Here is a 25,774-nt window from a genome sequence, read left to right as displayed (position 1 = left end):
CGTCATTCTCGAGGTCTTTCAGATCTCAGCTTTGGCCATGCTTATCCAGGAAGCCTTAGAGGACCCCCACCCAGCATGTCAGGTGGTGATGGCCTGTCCAGTCTCTCTCCCTGAGCCCCTGAGGGCCTTGAGGACAGAGGCTATGGGTTGGTCGCCGTCGTGCTCCAGTGCTTTAGGGTCGCAGAAAGTCTGACCTCTGGGGAGCAGGCTGCTCTAGGGGCCGTCTCCCCAGGAGTTCCTGAGGGGAGGGGAGGATGGCACACACCCACAGTGACTCTCCCTGGCATTTCAGCTACGTGTGGGAGCACTTGGACGTGGGCTACGTGCAGGGCATGTGTGACCTGCTGGCGCCCCTCCTGGTTGTCCTCGATAATGGTGAGGAGGGGGTGTTGCATTGGGCCTGGGCTGACCCAAGCTGGAGAAAGGAAAAGGGGACGGCATGGTCTTCATGGGTGGGCATGTGAACCGGCCCTGTCCCCCTGCGGACTGAGGCTTTGGGGTCTCCTGCCTTGCCGGCCTCACGCCCACCTCCCCACAGACCAGCTGGCCTACAGCTGTTTCAGCCACCTCATGAAGAGGATGAGCCAGAACTTCCCCAACGGGGGTGCCATGGATGCCCACTTTGCCAACATGCGCTCCCTCATCCAGGTGAGGCTGGCAGCAGCCCGGGGGCAAGTGACCCGGCAGCGCTGGGCTTGTTCATCAATCCGCGGGGAGACCGGGGAAAGCTCCCAAAATGTTTCTTACGTGCCCCCACACACACCATTTTCAACCTTACTAATTGAGGAGTGTCGGCGTGTGAACGCTTGTGCTCGTGGAAGTTCTGGCGAGTCGCGTGGTTGATGATGAAATCACCCGGAATGTGGCGTCATTCCAAAGAGTACATCCCAGAGAGACAGGTGGGGCTGCAGAGGGCAGCCTGGACGGGAGGGGCGGGAGCAGCTGCTAGGTAGGCAGCCAGCGAGGCCCCGCGGAGGGGCCTGGGCGGCAGGGTGCTGGGGAGAGGCAGCACGGGTTCAGTCTGGCTCCCGTTCTCCACTCAAACCAGATCCTGGACTCAGAGCTGTTTGAACTGATGCATCAGAATGGAGACTACACCCACTTCTACTTCTGTTACCGCTGGTTCCTGCTGGATTTTAAGAGAGGTAAGAGGCGGGCTGGAGAGTGCGCCTGGGGTCAGGGGCGGTGGGAGATCCCTCTTCCCCGAAGTCAGTGGTTCTCAACCCACACTGTATTTTAGAACCCCCTGAGGAGCCCTGGGCCCCACCCAGCCCCAGACTTCCTAAGTGTGGTGATTTGAAAAGCCATTAGGTGAGTCCACAGTGCAGCTAGGGTTGAAAATCACCCAAAGGCAATGGTTTTCAGAACTGTTTTCGAACCAACTCTTCCCGAGCACCAAGGCCTATAAAAGGCTGCTCTGGTGCGACATGGCCTCTGCAGGAGGCCAGTGTGCAGGAACTACAAGGGCGAAGGGTGGGGCCTTGGCCTGGGGCAGAGAACTGCTCTCCTGGAGCGGCTCCTGTGGTGGAGAGAGTCCCAGGACTCTGGCCCCTGGAGCTCTGTCTCGGCACGAGGCTCTGTCCAGAGGCCTGTGGACAGCCAGGCCCAGCCTCAGCCCCTCACCGTCCCCAGAGCTGCCGTATGAGGATGTGTTTGCTGTGTGGGAGGTGATCTGGGCAGCCCGGCACATCTCCTCGGAGCACTTTGTCCTGTTCATCGCCCTGGCCCTGGTGGAGGCCTACCGAGAGATCATCCGTGACAACAACATGGACTTCACTGACATCATCAAGTTCTTCAACGGTAGGAGCCACTCGGCCATCCCAGCTGCCTCAGCAGGGCCGTGGGGGCCTCCACTCCCGGCTGGCACAGGGTCTGGGGGGCCCTCGGGAATACTGGCCCCTGCCCCATAAGCAAATGTGGCAGCGGAGCAGGGTGGGCAGTCCCAGGGCTCCTCCCAGACTGCTGCCCCCGCTCAGTTATCCATGTCTCCCCCAGAGCGGGCTGAGCATCACGACGCCCAGGAGATCCTGCGGGTCGCCCGGGACCTCGTCCACAAGGTGCAGATGCTCATAGAGAACAAGTGAGGGCTGTGGCCAGGGGGCAGCAGCCCACCAGAGCCTGGGCTCCGGGCCCCTTTGGTCCCACAGAGGGAGGTGCAGGCGCGGCAGAGCCAAGACTGCCCCAGCCCCCAGCTGAGCCACCTGCCCAACCGTATTCCTAACAAAGCGCTTGTGAGCCTGGGATCGGACTCCGGGCAGTGCCGGCCCTTCAGGGCGAGTCAGGGGCCAGGATGCCCTCAGGTCAGGACCGGGGAGGGAGGGGTCAGCCTCAGGGAATGGCTGCCTTGGGGGACACTTACCCTGCTCCCCTCTCAAACACCTGGGGATAGTCCCACTGCCACTGGCAGCCCCAGCCTGGACGGCTCCCCATGGCCTCTCCTGCGGCCCTGGGCAGTTAGGAGGGCTGTAGTTGCCTGGACCCTACCTGGGTGGGTCAAGGGGACTCTGTGCTGTATCTCTTCTGAGCGTCCCTCTGCAGGCCCAGTGCCTGTGCACGCACCAGCCCCAGTTAGAGCAGCCGGAATGGCCGCCAGTTTGGGTGTGTGCCCTGGGTGCAGGAGACCTGGGCTGCATTCCAGGCCCTCCCCTGAGACTGCGGGACAGCCCAACAACATGGGCCCTGGGTGGGAGCAACCCACCTCAGCAGCACTGCCACTGCCTTTGGCCACCCGAGGCGACCCCGTGCACCAACCCCCCCCGGCCTATGCAGTGCACCCATGTGTATCTGTCGTCTCACTCTTACCACCCTGCTCTTGCTTTATGCATTAGATGCATCCCCGAAAACTGTGTATCAGTGATCCTTTTGCCAGCAGAATGACCTGGGATGTGGCAGAAGCACTCGCTCTCCAGGCTGATTCTTTAGGGAGGCAATCCTGTCATGGCCTCCTCTCAGGGACGGGCTCCAGAGGCTGGGGCAGCCCATTGCCTATCCCAGGCATCTGCTGAGTCCCTGAGGTGGAGGGGAGGGTGCTTGGATCTCCCCAGCTTGTCCTTGGTGAGAAGCAAGGCTAGCTCTTCCTTCCACATGCTTCTCAGGATGCCGAGGACGCTAGGGACCCACAAACCCCCTTAGAGGAGCCTCACTCATGGAGGTGCTAGGAAGGGCCCAGCTCCTGACCCCAGGCCTAGTCACACTGCTTGCTCTGTCATCCCCACTTCCCGTCTCATCAATACATGCAGGATAGGCCTTGTTCTGGGGCCAGGAGGCCACTCTGCCCCGGGGTTGGGCCTGCCCAGCTATCACTAAGGTCTGGAGACTTCCTGCATTTGAGAAACATGAGAAAGGGCCCAGCCACCCCTCTGCATCCAGCACAGTCTCCCCAGCCCAGCCCTGCCCCGGGCACTGCACCACCTGTTCGGAGGCCAGCCTGCCCCATTGCCCACCCACCAGGTGAGTCCTTGGCCTCCACCAAGCACAGTGGCCATTGTGTGCCTGCCTTAGTGACTCAGTGGTTTTTTGAGGAGCAGTGTGTGTATGTTTTTTGGCTCAGAAACTATACTCTTCAATGTAACAGACCAATAAACACAGCATTTGGCAATGCTTGAAGCTCTGGTGGCTATTTGTGGGCTGGCACTGGACCGTCAGTGTTTGTGTTGGGGAATTCTGTAAGCTCCGGATTGAGTGGTAAAGAGGGCCAGCCCCACAAGGCAAGGATGGTGAAAAGAGAGAACCAAAGCTTCCAGAAGAGAGGGGCCTTGGCTGTGGAATGGTCCAGGGTGATAGCCAGGCTCTAAGTACCTAGAGAGTTGAAGTAAGTCAGAAAGAGAAAGGCCTAGACTGACCAATGGCCTCTCCAGCCTCTGGATGGCATGTAAGTCCCTGCCCCGCCCCACCCCTTTCCAGCCTTTCTGCCCCCTGAGCTGGAGCTTGCTTGATGGGGAACCTACAAGACCTCCCGGCCTCTCTGGCCTTGGCTCCAGCCCATTGAGCACTGTCTTTGAGATGCCTGCCTCAGGCAGGAGTGTGGAGGGTGTAGTGGCAGGAGAGGTCAAACTCACTGAGGCATGGAGAGTGCTGGACTCAAATAGCAGGTTCCCATCTGCCTTCCCCCGCCTCAGAGGGCCACTGCCCCATCAACCACAGTTCCAGCTAGAGGGCTGCAGTCACCAGCATGTTGTTTGGTGTAGAGGACACTAGCTTTCTGGGCACTAGGGCCTGCTGTCAACTCACTCAGAGCTGCCCAGGCAAGGAAACCAGTTCACACCAGGAACCCTGTGGCCAGGACCTTATAAGCCCCCTCAAGGAAACTCCTCTCCACCCCCTAGCCGACCTTGTAGCCTGGAGCAATCAGAATTCCCTCTGCTGTAACATCTATTCATGATTAAAAACTCTTACCAAAGTAGGTATAGAGGGAACGTATCTCAACATAGTGAAAGCTATTTATGACAAACCCATAGCCAACATAATACTCAATGGTGAAAAGCTGAAAGCCTTCCTGCTAAAATCTGGAAAAAGGATGCCCACTCTCACCTATTCTATTCAACACAGTATTGGAAGGCCTAGCCACAGCAATCAGGCAAGAAAAAGAAATAAAAAAGTATCCAAATTGGAAAGGAAGAGGTAAAATTGTCAGTATATGCAGATAACGTGATAACTATAGAGAGAGAACCCCAAGGACGCCACACAAAAGCTACTAGAACTGATGAACGGAAAGCCCAGAAATAAACCCACACACCTACGGCTAATTAGTCTTCAATAAAGGAGGCAAGAGAATGGAGAAAAGACAGTCTCTTCAGCAAGTGGTGTGGTGGGAAAGCAGGACAGCCGCATGTAAATCAATGAAGTTAGAACACTCCTTCACACCACACACAAAAATAAACTCCAAATGGCTTCAAGACTTAAATATAAGACATGACACCATAAAACTCCTAAAAGAGAACACAGGCAAAACATTCTCTGACATAAATCATACCAGTGTTTTCTTAGGTCAGTCTCCCAAGGCAATAGAAATAAAAGCAAAATAAACAAATGGGACTTAATCAAACTTATAAGCTTTTATACAGCAAAGGAAACCACAAACAAAACAAGAAGGTACGGACTGAGAGAAAATATTTGCAAATGACGCGACCAACACAGACTTAATCTTCAAAATATACAAACAGCTCATACGACTCAACAACAAAAAAACAACCCAATCGAAAAATGGGCAGAAGACCTAAATAGGCATTTCTCAAAAGAAGACATACAGTTGGCCAACAGACACACGAAAAGATGCTTAACATCGCTAATTATAAGACAAATGCAAATCAAAACCACAATGAGGTATCACCTCACACAGGTCAGAATGGCCCTGGTTAAAAGGTCTACAGTCCAATGCTGGACAGGGTGTGGAGAAAAGGGAACCCTCCTACGCTGTTGGTGGGAATGTAGTTGGTGACGCCACTATGGAAAACAGTACGGAGGTTCCTCAGAAAACTAAAAATAACGTTGCCATATGATCCAGCAATCCCACTCCTGGGCATATATCCAAAGAAAATTCTAATTTGAAAAGACACATGCACTCCAATGTTCATAGCAGCACTATTCACAATAGCCATGACATGGAAGCGACCTAAATGTCCACCAACAGATGAATGGATACATAAAAGGTGGTACATGTATACAATGGAATACTACTCAGCCATTTAAAAAAATGAAATAATGCCATTTGCAGCAACACGGATGGACCTAGAGATTATCATACTAAGTGAAGTCAGACACAGAAAGACAAATACCATGTGATATCACTTATACATGGAATCTAAAATTTGATACCAAAACAGACTCACATAGACAACAAACTCATGGTTACCAAAGGGGAAGGGGGGTGAGGGAGGGATAAATTAGGAGTTTGGGATTAGCAGATACAAACTACTATATACAAAAATAAACAACAAGGGACTTCCCTGGTGGTGCAGTGGTTAAGAATCCGCCTGCCAATGCAGGGGACACGGGTTCAATCCTTGGCTGGGAAGCTCCCGAGTGCTGCGGAGCAACTAAGCCCGTGCGCTGCAACTACTGAGCCTGCGTTCTAGAGCCCGTGCTCTGCAACAAGAGAAGCCAACGCAACGCAACGAGAAGCCTGCGCACCACAACAAAGAGTAGCCCCCGCTCGCCACAACTAGAGAAAGCCCGCGCACAGCAACGAAGACCCAACGCAGCCAAAAAATAAATAAATAAAATTTAAAAATAAACAGCAAGGCCCTACTGTATAGCACAGGGAACTATATTCAATACCCTATAATAAACCATAATGGAAAAGGATATGAAAAAGAATGTGAAAGAATATCTACATGTATGTGTGTGTATGTGTATATATATTTGAATTGCTTTACTGTACACCAGAAACTAACGTGACATTGTATGTAAATCAAGTATACTTAAAAAAAAGAAAAAAAAAATCCCTCTGCTGTGACACCACCTGAAAGTTCACCAAAGGCCCCTGATAACTTGCCTGGAAAGTGGCTGGTTCCTTCACACACTCCCACCTCTTCTCTGCTCCACCCAGAAGTGCTGGCACTCCCAGACCCCAGACTGAGCTTCTAGGGCCAGAGCGAATCCCACAGCCAAAACGATGGGTCTGCTGGGGGCTGTGTGTGGAAAGAAGTAGCAGGAAGCATGAGTAAGGTACTATAGCCCTCAGCTGAAACTGCGTCATCACGGCCAGGGGTAGAGTCTTCTTCATCTTTGTCCCCAGTGCTGGGCACAGCATCTGACACTCAGTTTACGTTAACCCTTACCCCAGGCCTTCCCTAAAGTGGAAGGGACCGACCACTTCCTGGAGCTACCAGCAGAGGGAGCAAGCATCTCACAAATGAAAGGACCTGGCGGGTTGCAGGGTAGTGGGGAGGAGCACCGAGCCCGGCCTTTCTTGAGGTCGGGTCTTCAGAGAACGGGACCCTGCGGCATTGGTGGCCACCAGTCCCTTCCCCATGGTGACATCCCCACGTGCATCCTCAGACCCACCCCAGGAAGAGGAGTTGAGTCAGTTGTCCGGGCTGCAGCTGGGAGGGGCCCGTGTCAGGGAGTTAGAGCAGTGGCCTGCGGGTCTACAGCTTAGCCCAGCTGACTGCTCCCTGATCTCACTCTCCCTTACCTCCCCACCTACCAGCCTGCCCAATGGGTGGCTTCTCCTAAACTGGGGAGAAAAGATGTCGTTACAAGGACCAAGGTCTTCAAGGCTCAGCCTAGGACATGGCTCTTTGACCCCTGACCTCCAACTTCATCTTCTTGTTCCTTTCCCTGAAAGGACAGCCTTATAGGCTCCCCAGATGACCTGTCCTAACTACAAGTACACCCTGTCTCAGGAAGCCCTCCTGTGAAAGGATCCTCCAGCTTTCCCATCGCAACTTTCTGGAGTTCAGGATCCCCGACTCCATGACAGACCCGGGACAGGGTGGCACGTGCCTGGGGACAGCTCTGCACCAGCTGAGATCGGACTGCAGCTCCACAAGGTCCCCGGCTGGTCATGTGACCTTAGCAAGTCACTCAGCCACCCCGAACCTGTTTCCTCATCTGCTATTTCTTGGCCTATTTTCTTCACCGAGCTGTTAGGAGATGAAACAAGATAGTGTTGGTAAAAATGGTTTGAGGAAGTGTAAAGTATTGCAAAAGCATGAGGAAGACCAGAACTGCAGTTCTCAGAGCTTGAGGATTGAGCCTTGGGATCAGAACAGTAAGGTCCCTCATCTTTTTTCTAAACTCCATCAGCCTAGAATCTACTTGAAGACTCTGCCCCCAACCCATCAACAGGGAAAGGATGCTACTGCTTCTTGCTGGAGGTCCTTCCCTGAAGGTCTCTGCCTCCTTTTGCAACAAAATGACCCAGATGCTGCAGGTGGCAGCTCTGTCTCGGGTTTCAGTGCAGGTTTATTTCAATTTTATATTTTATTCCAGGCAAGTGCTTATTACATGGATAGTATTCATGTCTCAATACCTAATGTCTTGGAGCATGAACAGCCACTAGAATACAGTTCAATAGTAAAAATACAATATGTACAAAATTAGGGTTTTTGTAGTTTTTTTGTTTGTTTTTTCCCACACAGCAGATGTATCCAAACACATAAAAATCTCTACAGTCTGGGGTCGCTACGATTTATATTTTAGGAAACAGAGACACAGTGACCAAGTCCTCACTGTAAACAAGGGCCACCTCTTTGGGGCATGGGGGTGGGACTCTGGGATGGGGGAAGAAGAAGCTGTTCCTGGAAAGGGCAGGGGTTATGGTGACCCCTAATTCCCTTCCAGGAATTCCCTGCCCTTCTTTGGCCCCCCAAGGAACCAACCTCCCCATCTCCCCGAGGTAAAGACTCCCAGCCAGTGAGCCACTCTGAACATCAAAAAGTAAAACACGCATGAGAGGTAAGATGTGTGTGTGTGTGTTTGTGTGCGTGCGCACGTGCGCACGCATCCCCCAGGCTGGAAGGGCTAGGGAGGGGAGGGGCAGGCGGTCCCACGGGGCGAGGACAGATGTGGTCCTGACAGCTCTCAGGGTAGATGCCCAAGGAAGGGCTGGGTGGAGGCTGCCCTCTTGGGCACACAGCGTCACAGCGTTCACGAAAACAACAAAAACAACAGCAACAACACCCATCGTCACCAATCTGGACATAGTCATTCGGCACTAGATTCCGAGGCCCGCACTGCTGCAGTGGGGGCGGGGAGGGGCAGGGGCGCGGGCGGATGAGGTATCTGTGCAGGCCCGAGGGGCAACTGGCTAACAGGACAGTTTCAAGGTGAGCAGAGCTGAGAGGAGGACGGCTCGCCAGTACTTCTCAGACTGTTCCTGGGGGCCAGGCCTGCCCTTCTCCCTCTGCTCTTTCTAACATAATCACACCAGGAAGAGTGAAACCAGCTCCGCCCAAAACAGGGTGGTAGTGGCAGTGGCTGCAGGTGCAGAAAGGCGGCAAGTGTGAGGTGGGAGCCGCAATTTGGGGGGGGTACAGGGTGCCCTCCTAGAAACCTCTGAGGTGTCCAGAAGGCCTTCCCTTTCCCCACCCCAGGAGACAAGGAAACAGTCCCCAGGTAGGTCTCCAGGACCAAAAGGAACTGAAAGTGAGTTCTTAGGTGGCTCAATCTGTTCGAGACTTTTGCTGCCCTCCTCAGTGTCCCCCTCCCCAGGCTGTCATTTCAAACTTCACACCCAGGAACACTGGCTTCCCCCTCCACGGACACTCTGAAAGGCCATTGGTGAGTGTGTCCAGGTGGGGAGCCAAGTGTGCACATGTGTAACTGAGTGTGTCTGACACAAGGCCACTTGTAATAAATATGCACGTAAAAAGAGAAGCCAAAGCAGTCTGCTGAGGCGACGGCAGGGAAAACCGTCCCCTACACACAGGCCCCCTTGCTCCTCCCCACCGCAAGCTCAGCCCCGCCCTTGGCCCAGCTGAGGACCTTTCCTCACAGGAAGGTGGTGGCACACAGCAGCCCCCACTGGGGAGGGCAGGCTCAGAACAGCCTGCTGGAGAAAGGGGGGACTTTCAGAGCAAAGAAAGATGGTGCCAGAGATGGAGAAGCTGGGTCAGAAACAACAGTCCTCCCGGGTCTGGCCATGCTCCCTCCCACAGGTCCCCAGGGCCAAGCCCCTGGATTTTAACTTCCTGATTACCTCAACAGCGTGGCTTCAGGCTCCTGGAACCCAGACCACACGCTGGTCCATCTCCCAGGCAGCAAGGAGGCATCCAGGTGTACTCATCCCTCCAGGGAGTGCACAGTACCGAACAGAGGCCAGACCTCCTCTCTACTTTCTGGAAGCCAAGAGTCAAGTCCAGGGATGGGGACAGGGTCCAGAGCACCCTCCTCTCAGTCCAGACCTGGCTGGAGGTCAAGGGGGGGGCAGGAGGAGACAGCCAAGCTCCTCATTCCCCGCCCCCACCCTCAGCCTGCCTTCCTTAAGACAGGAGCTCAGTGGCAAGGGCTGAGGGGCTTGGGAAGCTTGGCAGGGGCTTGGGTTTGGTTTACTATTAGTAGAGAATTGTCTTTACTAGTTTGTTGTGATGAGTCACAATGACTGCAACCAGTTGGAGAGCTCCAGGCTGGGGCACCCACCTGTCTGGAGTCTGTGGGACTCCACACAAGCCACATCCTAGGATCTGTCACCTGTACTCAGAGCAGGGCCACACTCAGTCCCCAGCTTTCCGGGCCAAGGTGCTTCAGTTCTGCTTCCCCCCTTTCCCCTCCAGAACCCAGGGAAGAGAAAGCTGAAGCTTGGGAGGGGAGGGCCCGGGCGCTCAGCCATCTCACCAGACAGAGCAATAGCAGCAGCAGCAGCGGCAGAGGAAGGTGGGCAGGGCAGGGGGAAGCGGGGGAACACGATGTCCACATCGCACTGGTTTCCGGGGATGGGGGGCGGGAAGGGCTCTGGAGCTGGCACCAGGCCGGACAGGCGGCACATTTGCCAGAGCGTCTCTCATCACTTTGTCAAGTCCTAGTGCAGTGGGGTGACCCCCTGCCCTGTGCCCAGCTCCCTGGGGAGGCCCCTCCCTCCCCTGGCTCAGAGTCTCTGCACCCCCTTCCCCTAGGAGGCCTGGGGGTGGGTATGGGTGGGGCGGGCCTGGGCCTGGCTGGAATGTGTGGAGCTGGTGGGTGGGAGAGTGGGGGACAGGTCTCCCTCCCTGCCCCCACAGGGGGCCTCTGAGTGGCCTCATCCTCAAGCCAGCTTGAGCGTGCTGACCGGGAAGGAGGGCATGGTGACCATGGTCACGGGGTTGAGCACTGTCTGGCCCACCAGCTGGGGGTGGTGCACCACCTGAGCCCCTACGGCTGGCTTCGCCATGACTGTGGCCGGGGGCCCCAGCCCGGCCGTGCCATTCACTTGCTGGTGTGAGAGGGTGTGGGCGATGTGGCTCACCGCCACGGGCTGGCTCACCGCCACAGGCTGCGGGTACAGGGGCAGCTGGGAGCCAAGGTGGGCCACGTGGTTGAGGGCGGCAGGGTGCACCGTGATGTGGCCAATGGGGGGTGTGGCGGGCGCCAGCTGCACAGCAGGGCTGGGGGCCGAGGGGGCGATGTGGGCGATGTGCTTGCCACCCGGCCCCTGCAGAACATGGTTCACAGTCTGGATGACTGAGGCGTGGGTGGTGGCGGTGTGGGCAATGACCGTGGAGCCTCCCCCAGCCGCAGCCACCAGATGGGCTGGAGCGGGCACCAGCGTTTGGGCCGGGGCAGCTGGGGGGGGGGGAGGGGCTGGCAGAGGTGTCTTCTGCTGTGGCGGCGGCTGTTGCCCAGGGAGGTGGGCAGGAGACAGGGCCACAGGCTGGGGGTGCGGAGGCAGAGGCGTGGGCGCAGTGCTGGGTGGTGGCTTCGGCAGCTCCGGGCGGGGGCGATGGCTCAGCTTAGGTGGGCCCAGGCCGGCCTGGTCCTCCTCCATATCCTCGTCTATGTTGTCCTCGCCCTCTGTGGGGGGGCACGCGGATAGGCACGGGTCAGAAGGGCTTGGCAGGGAGAGCCTGGAGGAGCAGATGACCCTGGGGGCCCGGAACGTTATGGGGCCGGGGCGGGGCCGACACGAAGCAGGTGGGGGGTGGAGCTCACCGGAAGCAGTGGAGGTGGAGGCCTGGTCATCGTCAGGCTGGCCCGTCTGCCGGAGCACGCGGTCGATCTCCAGCACGTCCATCCACTGGCTCAGCTCATGCTTGAGCTCCGCCAGCCGCTGCTGCGTGGCAATCTTTTCCCGCGCTAGACGCTCCATCTCATGTTCATATTCTTTCTCCTTCCTCTTCAGGGACTGGAGAACAGAGCCAGTAACAGCAAGGTATCCTGAGTGGCAGCCACGGGGCCCACGGTACCACAAACACCTCCCACCGCTGCCCTCACCTCCAGATCACCTGGCCCCCAGGGGCAGCTGCGCAGTGACCAGGGGCCCGGGCGGACGGGGGCTGTTGGAGACCACACCTGCCTCCTGGTCCACGGCTCTGCCTAGGGAGGCCCAGCATCTGGCAACCGTGGGCCCTCAGGCAGGTGTGGATCCAGGTCAGTCCCTCCCCTACCCCCACATCAACTCCGTCCTGAGGGGCTTCGCTGCCTCTTGCCCCATCCACCGTCCTGGCGGCACCTCCCTCCATTCTGCGGAGCAGAACGGAAAGGGTAACAGATTTCTCAGTGGTGCCCAAGGCCCCCACTGTCATTCACACCATCCTGTCACTCACGGATGCCACAAGCTACCCTCCATGGAACCCATGCCTCAAAGATCCCCAGACGATCCTGCCCTTCTCTCCCCTTCATCATTCACTAGTCTCCTTAACTTCAATACCCTTGGAAGATGAACCACCAGATTCTGAGACCCCCATCTCATCTCCTTGACCTTCTCTATGTCGTCCCTAACAGCTGCTGGCTGTGCACCTCCTTGGCTCCTCCCCACGGTGCCCACCTGTGCCACCTCTCCATACTGCACTATGTCCACGCTGCCCGCAGCCCTCCAGACGCCCCAGGTTGTTGAGCTACCCCAGGCCCTGCAATGTGCCCCTCCTTCCACACCTGCCCCTGAGCTGCCCCGGCCAATGAGAAACAGCTCTTGGGAGGACAGCACCGTTACTTCCACCTGAGCACCCCTGGAGAGGCTCCGTCCTTTACGACAGGTCGCAGGTAGCTCCTCCCCCGTGACACTGAGGCTACCCACTTCACTAAGAACACTGGAGAGAGCTCCCTTGTCCACGGCACCATCCCCCCTTCAACTCCCCCAGGGCCAAAGGCAAGCTCTCAGGTCGACCCTCCCGCAGGTGCTGGATGCCCCGCTACCCAGACTGTGGCAATGCTCCCCTGTCAGAAGTGTCTCCAGCTTCCCTTCGAACGATGCTTATTAGCAGCTCTGAATTGCCGGCTCCTGTCCTGTTTCTCAACTCCCTTCCACACCGAGACTCTCTCCTTGTCCTCTGTGACCTCCCGACTGACACTTTATTCAACCATCTCAAGTCTTGCAGGCCTCCCTGTCGCCAGCTTTTCCTCAGCCCAGGCACGTCATGACTGCTGGGTCCGCCAGACAGCAAGGACAATCTTGCTTCCTGCTCCCTGAGTCTCTTACCTGACCTACTCCTGAGCTTCTAGCTTCCAAGGCTTGCCATTCACAGCCAAGTGTGGAGCCCACTGGCTCACACACACATCCTCCCTTCTCACCCCTCCAGGTCTTACCTGCTTGTGCTCCAGGCCCACCTCTGGGCCCCCACCTCCTCACTTCCATCCCCATCCCACGTCCTCCCGGTACATCCTCCTGCCCTCAAGCCCTTCTTGGCACTGGCACCACACCTCTGAGCATTTAATGAGACTGTCAGCATTGAGACTGACACTGGCTCACACGAGCCCCTAAATATTCCACGTTTTGTTCTTCCATCTCAATACATGCTGTCCCTGTCCAACCCTGGGAGCGGGGCAAGGACTGTTCTGCGGTTACCTTGCATCCCCTAAGGCTACCAGTGGCCAGGACAGAGCCATGAGTGATGTCTTAGCCTCGGGGGAATGATCTGTGACGACCCGAGGGTGTTGGTACCCACCTCTACCCTGTCTCTCCGCCTCATTACAGGAGAATCACAGTCTCTCATTAGACTTGAGTTTCCCCTGATTCCAGTTCCTTCAGGCAATTTTGCAACAGCCTTTTCTGACTGTTCACCTGACCTCCCTGGCACAGCAACGTCTTCAACTCCACACACCAACTAGGCCCAACTTCCCCACGCTCCCTCCTGCAGCCCCAAACTGCTTACATTCCTGGCCTCACAAGTCAGAGATGCCTCAAACGGTAATGCCTGTGACACGCAACCCAGACACAGCGATGCTCTGTACTGACCTGAGATCTGGCAGCTTTACACCTTTTATACTTGTTGCCTGTCCCAGGCCACACACAGCTCTATCATCCTGGCTTTGAGATTAACCTGTCTCTCCCCATATTTCTGCCACAAAGATTCCCCGCTGCCCTGATTTACACACACACACACATCTGGCTTCTCACCTGGTTCTACCCTGAGAGGCCAGTGCTAGACATGCCAATTGGATGGAGCCACATTAATGATGAGGCCTGGGGTGAGTCAGCCCTCACTCAAACCTGGATGCAGGGGGCTGGAAGTGCCTGTCCGGAATGCTACCTGCTAGCTAGTGGGGAGCGTAGACTGCCGGCTCAGGAAGAGAGGATGTCAGGGGCCCAAACCTCCAGTTCTCACCTAGTCCAGCTCTCCACAGGCCTAGAGATCCCTGGAAAGCTTTCCCAGGGTCTAACTTTTGTCCCCATTGCTTCATTCTAAACCCATTTCCTTTCTAAGACTACCTGGATGCGTGGTTTGGTACCTGCCTACTCCTCTTCCTGTTTCTGTCCACTTCACTGATACTGTCTTCAAATCCTTTACTACCTCCAAGGTACTGTGGGTCTGGCTGGGGGCTACAGCCTTCCCATAGCTTCCCACCTCAGCACACAACCAAAGCCCTCACTCTCCCCACCCTACGTGGTCTCTCCAGTACTCCCTTCCAACTCCCATCTGGTGCCCTGCTGCCTCCATCTCTGCACAGCAACCCTCCTGACCACCTTTAACTTCCAAAAATGCATCCCGCTTCCTCCTACTGGAGAAACTTTGGTCTGCACTGGGCTTTCTGCCCTCCACTTGTCTCGGTCACCCTGGCCTTCAGGTCCCAGCTCAAATGCCCCTTCCTCAGCAGCAACTTCCCTAACTCCCCAGAACCGATCCTGTGACCCCTATCCCTACTATGCCCTCGTAAAAGAGTTCTCTGTTTGGTTATGTGATACTCTGCTGCAAGACCAACCTAAGGACAGACATCCACATTTTTTCCTTTGCTCCCCACTTTCTAGCCTCCCAATCAGACACAGGGCTGTCCAAAAGTACCTGAATGCGTAAATGAATGAAGCTGAGGATTTACAGGGAGGCTTGTTAAGTTTTCCAGCATTTCTGCTTCCACTGCTAGCCCCAGGACAAGTATCTCTTATGGACAGCTTGGGTCCACCTTGCTTCCCACTCAGCCCAGCCCCAAATCCCAAGTCTGCTGGCTCTTCTGAGTCTCTTATTTCTGACTTACTTTCAAATCCACCGTCTCGCAATCAAGGCTTCCGGACCTAAGTACGTGCCTACAGGGAGGAACGCGCCATTCCATCCTTCTTACTTCTCAATAATTGCTATCAAGTTAATATTTATAGACGGCCCATCCTCCTCACATCTTTATGACGAAGATACTATTGCTTCTTCCCACTTAGTATCATCGCAGTGCAGAAGAAACCGATGTTGACAGAAAATGTCAAATAATTTAGACATGGGTTTGCTCCCGGGCTACATGACTTCCTACGGCTGAAAGACTAGCAATTTAGACTCAAACCCAACTTCTGCAGAAACATACCAGAAAAAAGCCTCCCGGAGATCCTCGCCTCTGAAACCCGAGGCTGGGTCCCCTCCCCCTTTCTTTCGCTCCCATTCCCTCTCGGCTGCCGAGGCCCCGCCCCTCCAGGAGCACGCGCGCACCCACGCGGACCCGGCTTTGCTGCGTCACTCCCCATAGGCCGCACCCTCCCTCCGCGCGCGCAGGAGTCCCGCCCCCTGCCCAGCTCTGCCAATCGGCGGGCCCGGCCCCTCCCCTCCCGTGCCGGGAAGCGGCCTGGAAGGGCGCCAGCCCCTCCACCTCGTCCGGAGGGCGGGCGGAAGGGCGCGCGTTCGCGGAAGGCGGGGAGGGAACTGCCGGCTGGGAGCAGGCCCGAAGCAGCGCCTCCGCCCCCCTCCTTCAACAAGTCTGGCTCCGGTTACCTCAGGGCTGTGACCCCTGAGGTAGTTGAGGCCGGGGAAAGGGTGGCCCACCCGAGGCGTGATGCCGCCCAGCCCCCAAGCTTCCCAAGAGCGCCGACTGGGAGACCCTGAGGCTGCCCCGCCTCCGCAGCCCGGGAGCCCTAAGTCCCTCCCACTCCCCAACGGCTACCTCCGGCTGTCTCCAGGGCAGCCGAGCATGGCCGTTCGCCCCACCCCCACAGCCTCCTTTCCGGCACGCGGAACCCTCGGCCGGTTTCCAGGGAAACCGAAACTCGGGCCGTCACGGCAACGGTCTTATCTGGCGGTGCCCCCCCGCCCCGTACTGCGGAGAGGAGCCAATGCCCAAAGGCAAGGGGCACACGGCCAGGAGGGTCCCTTAAAAAGGAGCTTCTTTTAAACCCTGAGGGAAGGAGAACGTAAGTCTTTAGGTTCGGTGACCCCGGGGCTTATCGTCGTCCAGACTGCCGCACTGCACCCTCCCCTAGGTTTACCCCCCAAAGTCAGGGGGTGGCACCTCCGTGCGCTTACTGCAAGGATCTTGGTCCGTCTGCGCTACAAGTCGCGGGCTGGGGGGGGAAGGTGTTTCAAGGGCGCCACCCTGCGGAACGAGCCACGCCCAGCCCCCCCCCACCCCGTGATAGTCTCAGGCTGAAACCAGTTCCCGCCCAGGCACTGCGGGCGGGCGCGGTGGAGGCGCCGGCCACCCCACGCCCTTCCCACCCGCCGGGGCACTAACGCGCGGCAGGCGGTAAGGCAGGGCCGCGGACCGAGCTGACACTGAGCCGCAGGGACCGTGCCGATCGCGGGGCTCCGCGGGGCAGCCCGGCGGGGGAGGGGAGCCAAGCGCCACCACCGCGCTCCCCCGCGCACGCGCGCCGGTCCCCCGCCCCCTCCCGGGCGGGGAGCCCCGCTGACGTCAGCCGGGCCATGTGCTCGGCGCCCGCGTGGAGGCGGGCGGGGGAGCCGGAGAGGGAGCGAGGGCGGGGCCGCGGAGGGGAGGCGGGGCGCGCAGGAAGCCGGCGCAGCGTCCGTCGCCCGCCCTCCTCTGGGCCTTGCTTCCCTCCCCCATACCTGAATGTACCGCAGCGCCGTGCGCAACACGCTCAGATTCGATGTCTTCTTGTCATCCACGTTGGGGATGTTGCGCTTCAGGGTCTCAAAGCACTCCTTCAGATGGGCCCTCCTGGGGAGAGGAAGCAGCGCCGGTCAGCCGGACGCCAGGGGGCCAGGGGCGGGAGGGAAGGCCTAAGGAGAGCTTGGGGACCACGGACGGACCGTCCCGGTAGCTCGCGGGGCGGGCCCAGAGTCACAAGCTCACACACACACACCTGTTCTTCTCCAGCTTGTTGTGGACTTCTCTGGTTCCGATTCTGAAATCCAGACAGACAGGGGGCTCAGGGAGGAGGGCCCAATTAGGCGGCCTTCCCACCCCCTGCCCCCCCCAAATGCCACAGGCTTTTTGTCCCTGACATTGTCTCTCTAGAGAAGCAGCGATGAGAGCTGTTCAGTTGTTCGCCCTGTTTCGTGGGGCATACACCCCCTGGAGGGCACATGTAGGCTCGTAATTCACAACCCCTTTACCTTCCATCACATCCATGCACCTGTGAAGGGCTCCTGGGATAGCCAGTGGACCCCGGCTCTTACCCAAGAGCCCCATAATCCAATACCCTGTCCAAAGGCCTCGAAATGCCATTAGCCTCAACCTTGGAGGGCGTCAGAAAACACAGAAGCCTGAGAACAACAGAGGGCAATGACCATTCCCCACTCCCAGGGTGAGGACATATCCAAATATAGGAAGGCGCTTCTGGGCTGGGGAGGCAGGGCCGTGGCTCTGCCAGGCTAGCTTGGGAGGGTACTTTCTCTCTTGCACACCGCTCAGGCTGTGGGCCGTTGGTTCTCCTTTCCATCCCACCAGCCCCTGTGCCACACCTCACTCACCCCCCAGGCCTCTTCTTCTGTTCGCTGGATTTGACTTCTTCAGCGGGTGCCAGCTTCAGGGTCCCAAGAGTGGATGGGGGTGGCTGCTGGGGGGCCAGCTGGGGCTGGACTCCAGGGTGTGGGGCGATGGTCAGGATGGGTGTGGGGAGGGGCTGCAAAGGCTTGGGGCTGCCAGTGGGTGGAACGGTGGCCTTGGAGTCCGGCAGTAGAGGAGCAGGAGTGGGCCCCTGCGGCCTGGTGGGAAGCGGGGCCGACTCCTTAATGCTGAGTCCAGGGGCACTAACCAGAGCCGGCTGACGAGGTGCCAGGGGCAGAGGTGGGGGCGGGGGCAGAGGCTGAGGGGAGCTGGTCACTACAGGAATAGGGATGACAGTCAGTGGGGTGGGGGTGGCCAGCGGGGGCGGGGGTGCCGGCGGGGGCGCGGGCGGCGACAGAGGCAGGGGCGGTGCCTCAATGCGGGGTTCCTCCACCGGCAGGGCGTGGGCCAGCCTGGCCAGGCTGCTGGCCTGCTGCTGCTCCCGCTCCCGCTCCCGCTCCAGGCGAAGCCGCTCCTGTTCCTCTACACAGAGAGAACGCCAGGGGTGTCTCAGCAGGGCCGGCGGTCCTGGGCCCCAGCTTCACCTGTCCTCCAGGTGCAACCCCTCCTCTGACCCCATCCCAGGCAGCACCCGGTGACACCACAAATACTCATCCACACTCGATAGTTCAGCACTGGGCTAAGCGCTGGGGACGCAGCAGTGATCAAATAAAACAGACTCCTGGTCCTTGCTGTTGGGGAGCTCATAGATGGGGGTGGGGTGAGGGGATACGACAAATAACAGGGATAACAATCCAGGCTGGGGGAAGAAAGACGCTGTGGAAAGGCCGAGCAGGAGCTGTCAGTGAGGGTGCTGGAGGCCGGGCACCCTGAATGTTGAAGGATTAAGCAGGTGATGAGCAGGGGCTGCAAGGCTAAGGGGAGGGAGTGATAGATGAGGTGAGTAAAGGCCCGCCCACAAATGACCTCACAGGCCACCAGGAGAATAGAGGAAGTGGTCAAATCCTAGATTCTGGGGAGGTACCTTCTAGAGGGCAGACGGTACCTTCATTTCATAGATGAGATAAATTAGCTCAAAGAGGCAAAATGATTTGTTGAGGGTCATACTGTGAGTCAAAGGTAAAACTGGTGCTAAACCCAGCCAGGTCTTCTGACACCTGGTGAATGCTTGGTACTTGCTGTGCCAACGTATGCTCACTAGGTGTCTATACGCGTGTACACATACACACACACACACACACACACACACACACACACACACACACACACACACACACAAACACACACACACCCTGTATCTCACAGGACTCCGGACTCCGAGGCTAGGTCCCAAAGCCTGTTTCCTCAAGGTCTATACTCAAAATGCACCTGGTCCTTCTCTGCCCTTTGTTGTGCTGGAACTTATTCCCCACCACCACCAGCAGCAAAAACTACAAAAGTAAGAGGCAGGCAGACAGGAAAGCAGGGCTTTTAAACGGGGGTTGAACAGGGCAGTGAGCCCCGACAACCTTGCACGCCTCAGTTCAGCATCTCTGCCGAGAGCTCCGCCAGAAAGAGAGGCCTGCTCAGCAGCGGGCTGAGAACAGGGCAAAGGGAGAGGCCCCTCCCGATCCAGAGGCCCCTCTCCATCCCCACCCTGCCCCCCACCATTCTAGTTCCCAGGCTACAGGTTTGGGCCAGGGCCCAGGGGAGCGGCTGAAGCCCCCAGGCCAGGGAGCAGGCTGGTCAACCAGCCCTCCCTCCTGTCCCGATTCACCACGCTGCTGACTAACAGAGCTGACAGCACAGGGCCGACACGCCCCAAACACACCACCCCCAAACACACCACCCACAAGGGGTGGGGCTAGGGGGCAAGGTTAGCTAAGTGCCCCCTGGGGAGAAGAGCACCCCACCACACAGGTCTTTGGGCTCAGCCCCCCCCCCAAAACGTGAGGCCTCAGGGCCCTTTGGCCAATCAACGACTTGAGTGTGAGCCAGGCCTGCTCAGAGCCCCTCCCTCCCACAGAGAAGAAGAGGCGAAGGAGGAAGTACGGGGGAAGTGTTCTGAGAGGGCAAGCACTCAGTGGTTTCCCAGCAGCCAGCATTCAAGGGCTGGAGTCAGCAGGCACGGCCTCTTCCGTGTCTCCCCTGCCCCTCAGGAAGGGAAGCTACCAGGCCTGCACCAGCTTGCTGCTATAAGCCAGCAGCACTGGCTTCTGTTACAGGCCCAGAGAAAACCAGCTCTCTGCACTCCTGTTTACCACAGGCCACACTGGGAAAGGAGCCCTTCTCAGGCCCAGCCTGGGACATCCCCAGTCCGCTCCCCACCTCCCCCCACCCCACCCCCAAGACAAGGTCCTGGAGCTCAGGGCCCAAAACAGCCCCATCTCCATTCCTTTGAGCCAGGACCTGAACTTTCATTGCCCTTGGAGCAAGTGTTCCACTCTCCCAATAGCAGGGGGACAGACAGGGCCCCGAACCCCAAGGCCAGGTGCTCTGGGAACCTAGAATGAAGGCAAACCTCGTATTCCCCATATTTTAAGTCAACTCCAAAGCGCACCCAGGAGATGGCAACCTCTTCTCTTCTACCCTCTCTCTTCCAGGGCCAGGCAGGCACGCTTCACAGATGCCAGGAAGGACCCAGGTGAATGGCCAAGCTCTATCACACCTGGATCAGCATGAAAAAGCTTAACTGATGGTGAAGAAGAGGGGGCGCCCCAGGCCAGATCCAGCCCACTACAGCCTCCTGCCTTCATTCCCCACCCAGCACTGACCCCCTTCCTGTGCACTGGACAGGGGGAAACAAAGTGGGGAGAGCAAACTGAGTTTTAGTAAATATGGGTTTAGGCTCTTCAAAATAATGCTCTGCTGCACCCTTGGGTGCACCCCTCTTCTCACACACATACTCTGGCACCTTCCCTGGGCTCTGCCCAGAAGCTGCCCCCAGTGAATTTTGCATGACCCTTCTGGGTGATCCAGGGAGAACAGGGTCCAGGCCGACAGTGGAGAGTATGGGCTCTGAGCGTCCCCCAAGCCACTGTGGCCTAGGGGCTCAGCAGGCACAGACCTGGGGCCAGAGGAGTCCACACCAGGTGGTGGCCCCCAATATTCAGGGGCGTTTTCCCCTTCTACACGTAACAGGGAGCTTGGTGCATGAGGCAGGCACAGGGTGCGACTAGCTCAGGTAGAAGAGGGTCCCATTTGAGTCACTTCCATGACTGCTGGAAATGACCAGGCCTTCCTGCTGGCCACCAGGATGGCCTTGCCCTTTCCTCTCTCCCCTCGTGCACAAACACGCACGTGCACACACATCCTCGGTTCATCATTTGAGCAAACTGGCTGGTCTAGGTCAATAAACTGTCACTTGAGGCTTGAGGTTGAACGGGGCCCCAGATGAGAGGATCCCTGTTCAGGGCTGCCCGTGAGGTTCACACCCCCAGAAAGCAGTTCTGGTCAGCCGGCTCACCAGCACCCCCTTCTCTCCCATTTTTTCCCACCCCAAGTTAGAGGACAGAACCTCTGGTAAGAGAAAATAATGAATTGCAGAGATTAAGCTGCTGCAGCCAGGTCTGGCTATCTACACATGAGTGTTTGGAGTAAACCTGGCTTTCCAGCATCCATCCATCCATCCCCTAAGTCCCCCTGCCCCACCAACAAGAAGCCTCACCTCAGCTCCCTGTCCCCAGTTCTCACCACCTGGAGGAGGGGCAGGGCTCTGCAACTTCTTAGAGGAGAGCCATTCCCATGTTCCTTCCAAGTGTTGCTCAAGTCATCCCTGTGGTTCTTACTGTCAGCTCTGGACTGACTTATTTTGGAAAGCATGGTAGACATGACAGTGAGGGTCTTCTCCCCTCCCCCATATGGCCAACCAGCCTGCGGGTAAAGTGAAGCTGAAGTGAGTGTTCCCTTGGAGCAACAGCAGGGTCAATCCTGTTGCCTCCTAGCACAGTGGGCAGTACACAGTGGGGACACAATAGGAACTCCTGAATTGCATTGTGTTGATGGTGGCAGCAGGTGACTCAGTCTCTCCAAATCTTGTGCACGCTCCCCCCGTGCCGCTGGTCCGGCACGCAGGACATTCTCGGTCACCACCTGCACTGCCCACCACCTGACCCTGCTCTGGACCTCGAAGACAAGGGGGAGGGGCGCGTGAGCTGACGTCCTGGCCCATCAGTTCCGAAAACCCAAGCACTGTCGGTCTCACATATCTCGAGTGACTCTTGACCTTGAGAGGCCGGTTGACCCGCCGCTCCCCCGCCCCTGGTCCACTGCTGCTTCCCCCGCCCGCCGGAGCGGCGGCAGCGGCGGCGGCGGCGGTACACGCTGCAGGCGCGCGCGCGCACACAACACACACTACTACCTCCTGCATGACTCATCATTGAAGCAACAATAGGCAGAGAGAAAGGAAAGGAGGGCGAAGCACTCTCTCCACCACAACCGACCCGGCCGAAGGCCTTGGGGGGGACGGTTGGAGAGAGCAGCAGTCCCCGGATATTGCACGCACGCCGAGCCAGGGCTGCGGCCCTCGCAGCAGTCCGGAAAACGGAGGTCTTCCCCCAGTCCCTATTTCTGCAGTACCCTGAAGCTGGGGTCTACCAACAACGGCGCGTGGGGATAGTGGGCATCGCAAATCTCCGTCTCCCCGCTGTCGAGAGAGCACCAAAGTTTGCCCCTTCTCGCCTAGTTCATTCCACACCGCGGCCAGGGGTGCTGCCAGGGAGCCCTCGTGAGAACGTCTTGGGGGGGGGGGTCAGTGGGAGTATGTGAGCTCTATATGTCCAGTGATTCTGAGGGCTTCCCTAGCCCGAGGATCAAAAACAGGACTTTGGGGGGAGAACCGACAGGTGAGCTCGGCTCCTCCCTCGTAGGGCAAAGGCTCTCCCAAGGAGATGCCCAGCGGCCAGAGCCAGGGCCCAACCCGGCGCCAGGCCCCTAGCCAGCCCCGCCCAGGCCCCGCCCCCGGCCGAGCGCGAGGCGGCTGGGAGGGGCTGGGCTGCGCCGTCCCCAGCGGGAGTGTCCCCCGTGCACGTGGTCGGGGGCGGGGCCGGTCCACGTCACCACCCGGTGTAACCAACGGGCTTGGAACGCAGGCACACGCAACATTCCAGCCGAGAGCGGGTTTGGAACGCGCAGACACGCCACATTCCACACCGGCTAAAGTGGGGGGCAGCAAGGGGGGCCCGGGGGCTGCCCCCGGAGACCTGCGGGCCGTTTCGCAGATGTCCAATCAGTCCGGCTCTCACCCAAACCCTTGACGCGCGACCCAGCCCAGCTCTGAGAGGCGGGGTCAGGCGGGGCTGGCCAGGATCATAAGACACGCGATGTCATTTTATTCTGCAAAGGCCGCCTCCGCCCCAAGCGGCGCGTAGATATGCCGGGAGCGCCCCCCGCACAGGGCCAGGGAAGCCGGGGAGCTGCTCCGCGTAGAGTAATTCCACCCCCCACTCCATTACACACACGCCCACTCGTGTGCACTAGACACTCGCCCGTGTACACGTCCATCCATCCGCTCTCATCGAGCCTCGCATCACACATCCCCCGTGCATACACGCACACACGCGCGGGTCTGCCACCCCCACGCAACACCATTCCTCACCCCACCCCCCGGCTCGCACATCCTCAGCCCTACCGAGGGCGCCGCTGGCCCACGGGAAGGAAGCCCCCCACGAAAGGTGGCACAAGGGGTGGTAGGCAGCTGGGGTGGCGTCCACAGGAGCCGGGTCCTCCCTGCATGTTAATGAATTCATTAATCTCACTGCCCACAACACTCCTCCCCGGGCGGCGGCTCTTGCGTGGATTCTTGCACTGCCCGGTTTCGCGGGCCGCCCGGGAGGGGGGTACCGCTCGCGGTTTCGCGTGGGATCGGGGACCGGGGTCGCTCGCCTCCCCTTCCCTGGTGCCCCAGGGGCCCAGCCCGGCCGCTCACCACGTGCTCTCTGTTGTTGCTGCGCTTGCCATTCCAGGAAGCGGGCCGCCTCCAGTAACGTCTCTATGCTCATCGCGCCGAAAGCTGCCGGGGGCGCGCCGGGGCCGAGACTGCGGCCCGCAAACCGGGCACAGGTCAGGCTGGCGGGCAGGCAGGAGGGAGGGATCACCTCCGGGGGGCAACAGGACTGGGCGGCACAGCGCACTCCACAGGGAAGAACGGGGGAGCAGGGGGAGAAAAATCAAGGTCTCCCCAAATGTTTGCAAAATGTAATTTGCAAATTAAAAAAAATTGATGCAAGAAAAAAAAAAAAAGGCGGCACTGCCTGCCTCCTTCCCCTCCCTCTCTTCCTCCCTTCTGATGCCTCCCGCCCCGCTGCCCCCAGGAGTCCCGCCGACAAGAAAAGGCTTTGCAACAAGATGGCGAGGAGGCACCGACACACACAACAAGGGAAGGAGCCGCGCTGCCCCCGGCCGCCGCCCCCGCTACTACACCGGGGCCGCAGCCAAAGCCCGGACCGGAGCCCCCGCCCGCAGGGCCGCGGCGTCTCCTGAAGGGAGGGGCGGGGTCCAGGGCGGGCTGGCCCCGCCCACTCGAGACGGCGCGCGCACACGTGGCCTGGGTGGGGGTGGGAGAAGTTCCAGCAGGGTTCGCGCCCTGCATTTCCGCTTTCCCGCCTCGCCCCGCCCCGATTGCCAGCCACAAGTTGAGCAACGGCGGCGTGTTTGGGTCATTCACAACGAAATTTGTCCTGCTGGAGGGAAAGAGGGGTGGAAAATTCAGGACTTAAGTTAGCTCAAATAAAGATATTCCAGGTCAGGGAAACCTTAGAATGGTAGAGATTGGCCTGACCCTTGGGTCTCCGCTCCCTACCCACACGTGACCTAATTCCTGCAACCACCAGGCTGTCGCAATTCCCCCGGGATCCGCCCCTGGGCGGAGCTGACGGCAGGAGGCTGCCAGAGAACAGGCGGAGGGAGCGGAGTGGAGATCCGGTTCCGCATTTTGTCTCCGTTCCTCCCCCCGCAGTGCGTTCGCATCCTATTAGGCGATGTCACCGGGCCGCGGGCCAATGGGCGGGCAGGACAACACGGCATGGAGCAGCTCCACATGGACACCCCGCGCCGCCAGCCCTCTGTTTAAAGGGCCAGTGTCTAAAGGGTCACATTCGCCGGTGCGGATGGGGCCACTGTGTGGAGGTTGGGACGCTGAGAGGGAAATTCTGCAGTTGTGCCCTGACCTACCCTTTCCTTTTCACCACCCTCCCTTGAAAACCAAGCCTCTCTCTCTCCTTCTTCTAAACTCTCGTCTTTGTCCACGCGTGTCTGATGCGGGTGGAGACTCCAACTGTGCCATCCAAGAGGCCGCCCTTTGCTCTGGGGCCAGGCTGAGGGCGGTTACGGCGAAGCGTCCACAGCCCAGACCAAGGGGGCGTGGCGCAAATCGGGAACAACAACGTGGAAGGCGGAAACTCGGCCCTCCCAGTGGCTGGGCGACTGAGGCCGCGGGCGGGGAGCGGGGGCGGGGCCACTCCGCCCGGCCACAACCGTACTCGCTGCGGGGGCCGGGACCCCGGCTGGCACTCGTTACGGCCTCTTCTTGTGCTAGAGTTTGGGGGCGCCTGGGGGTACAATTAGAAAGTTAGTCCTTTTTGAGGTCAGCTTGCCCAAATTCTCTCATTTTGCAGATAAGGAAACTGAGGCCCAGAGACGAGAAGGGACATGTCTAAGGTCACTCAGTATTCCAGTTCCTCCTTGCCCCGCAGGAGCAGCATTTATTCCTTACCCCGCGGATGACTGTTCTGAAGGCAGTTCTGGGTCAAACAGAAAAAAGTGGAGGACTATCAAACTGCTCGCATGGGAAGGGGGGGGGTCTGACCACTTAACATATTGTGATGGGGGAGGGGGATACTAAAAATCTTCACCTGAAACCCTGCTGTACTGCACAGGAGGCCACACAAACCCCACCTGTACAGTTGGTAGTGACAGGCATAGGCAAGCTGAAGGCATATTTGGGGCTCCCTGGAGCATGTCCAGCTCTGCTGTCCCAATGCCCGCAAGCCTAAGGCCCCTGGATCTTGGCCCCAGATTCCTTTCTTTGCTAATCAGTTCTAATTAGAGTGGGACAGTGCCA

The 25,774-nt window shown here is 58.3% G+C and overlaps 2 protein-coding genes across 14 annotated transcripts in view; one reads left to right on the top strand and one right to left on the bottom strand.

Moving 5' to 3' along the window:
• The window catches only part of SGSM2 (small G protein signaling modulator 2), a 39,917-nt gene extending 33,343 nt beyond the window's left edge, over nt 1-6,574 (top strand). For 3 of the 11 annotated variants that reach the window (XM_022595662.2, XM_022595665.3, XM_022595664.3), the window contains 5 exons: nt 293-375; nt 539-648; nt 1,049-1,145; nt 1,633-1,800; nt 1,996-2,934. In XM_022595662.2, coding sequence (XP_022451370.2) covers nt 293-375; nt 539-648; nt 1,049-1,145; nt 1,633-1,800; nt 1,996-2,084 — 547 coding nt within the window. In that variant the 3' untranslated portion in view covers nt 2,085-2,934. Of the gene's footprint in view, nt 1-292; nt 376-538; nt 900-1,048; nt 1,146-1,632; nt 1,801-1,995; nt 2,935-3,239 lie in introns of those variants that run through there. The other 8 variants (XM_089900629.1, XM_089900630.1, XM_089900628.1 and 5 more) reach the window with 8 other exon arrangements.
• Nucleotides 6,575-7,890: 1,316 nt separating this feature from the next.
• MNT (MAX network transcriptional repressor) lies at nt 7,891-24,141 on the bottom strand. Of its 3 annotated transcripts, XM_022595617.3 has the most exons (7): nt 23,642-24,140; nt 23,345-23,442; nt 17,700-18,258; nt 17,090-17,131; nt 16,833-16,944; nt 11,569-11,761; nt 7,891-11,430 (listed from the first exon to the last, which is right to left on the bottom strand). In XM_022595617.3, exons 1-7 carry the CDS (start codon nt 23,671-23,673, stop codon nt 10,685-10,687), a joined length of 1,782 nt encoding a protein of 593 aa, XP_022451325.1. In that variant the 5' UTR covers nt 23,674-24,140; the 3' UTR covers nt 7,891-10,684. The 3 variants fall into 3 exon arrangements, with proteins under 3 accessions (XP_022451325.1, XP_089756759.1, XP_022451326.1); XM_089900633.1 differs by lacking the exon at nt 17,090-17,131 and having other exon boundaries at nt 23,642-24,141; XM_022595618.3 differs by lacking the exon at nt 23,345-23,442 and having other exon boundaries at nt 23,642-24,136.
• Nucleotides 24,142-25,774: the final 1,633 nt, after the last annotated feature.

This window comes from Delphinapterus leucas, chromosome 19 (genome assembly GCF_059928025.1).
Source record: "Delphinapterus leucas isolate spDelLeu-1000000601 "Yukka" chromosome 19, BTC_Dleu_Yukka2, whole genome shotgun sequence".
Taxonomy (NCBI): Eukaryota; Metazoa; Chordata; class Mammalia; order Artiodactyla; family Monodontidae; genus Delphinapterus; species Delphinapterus leucas.
This window is presented reverse-complemented; position numbering and strand designations above follow the sequence as displayed.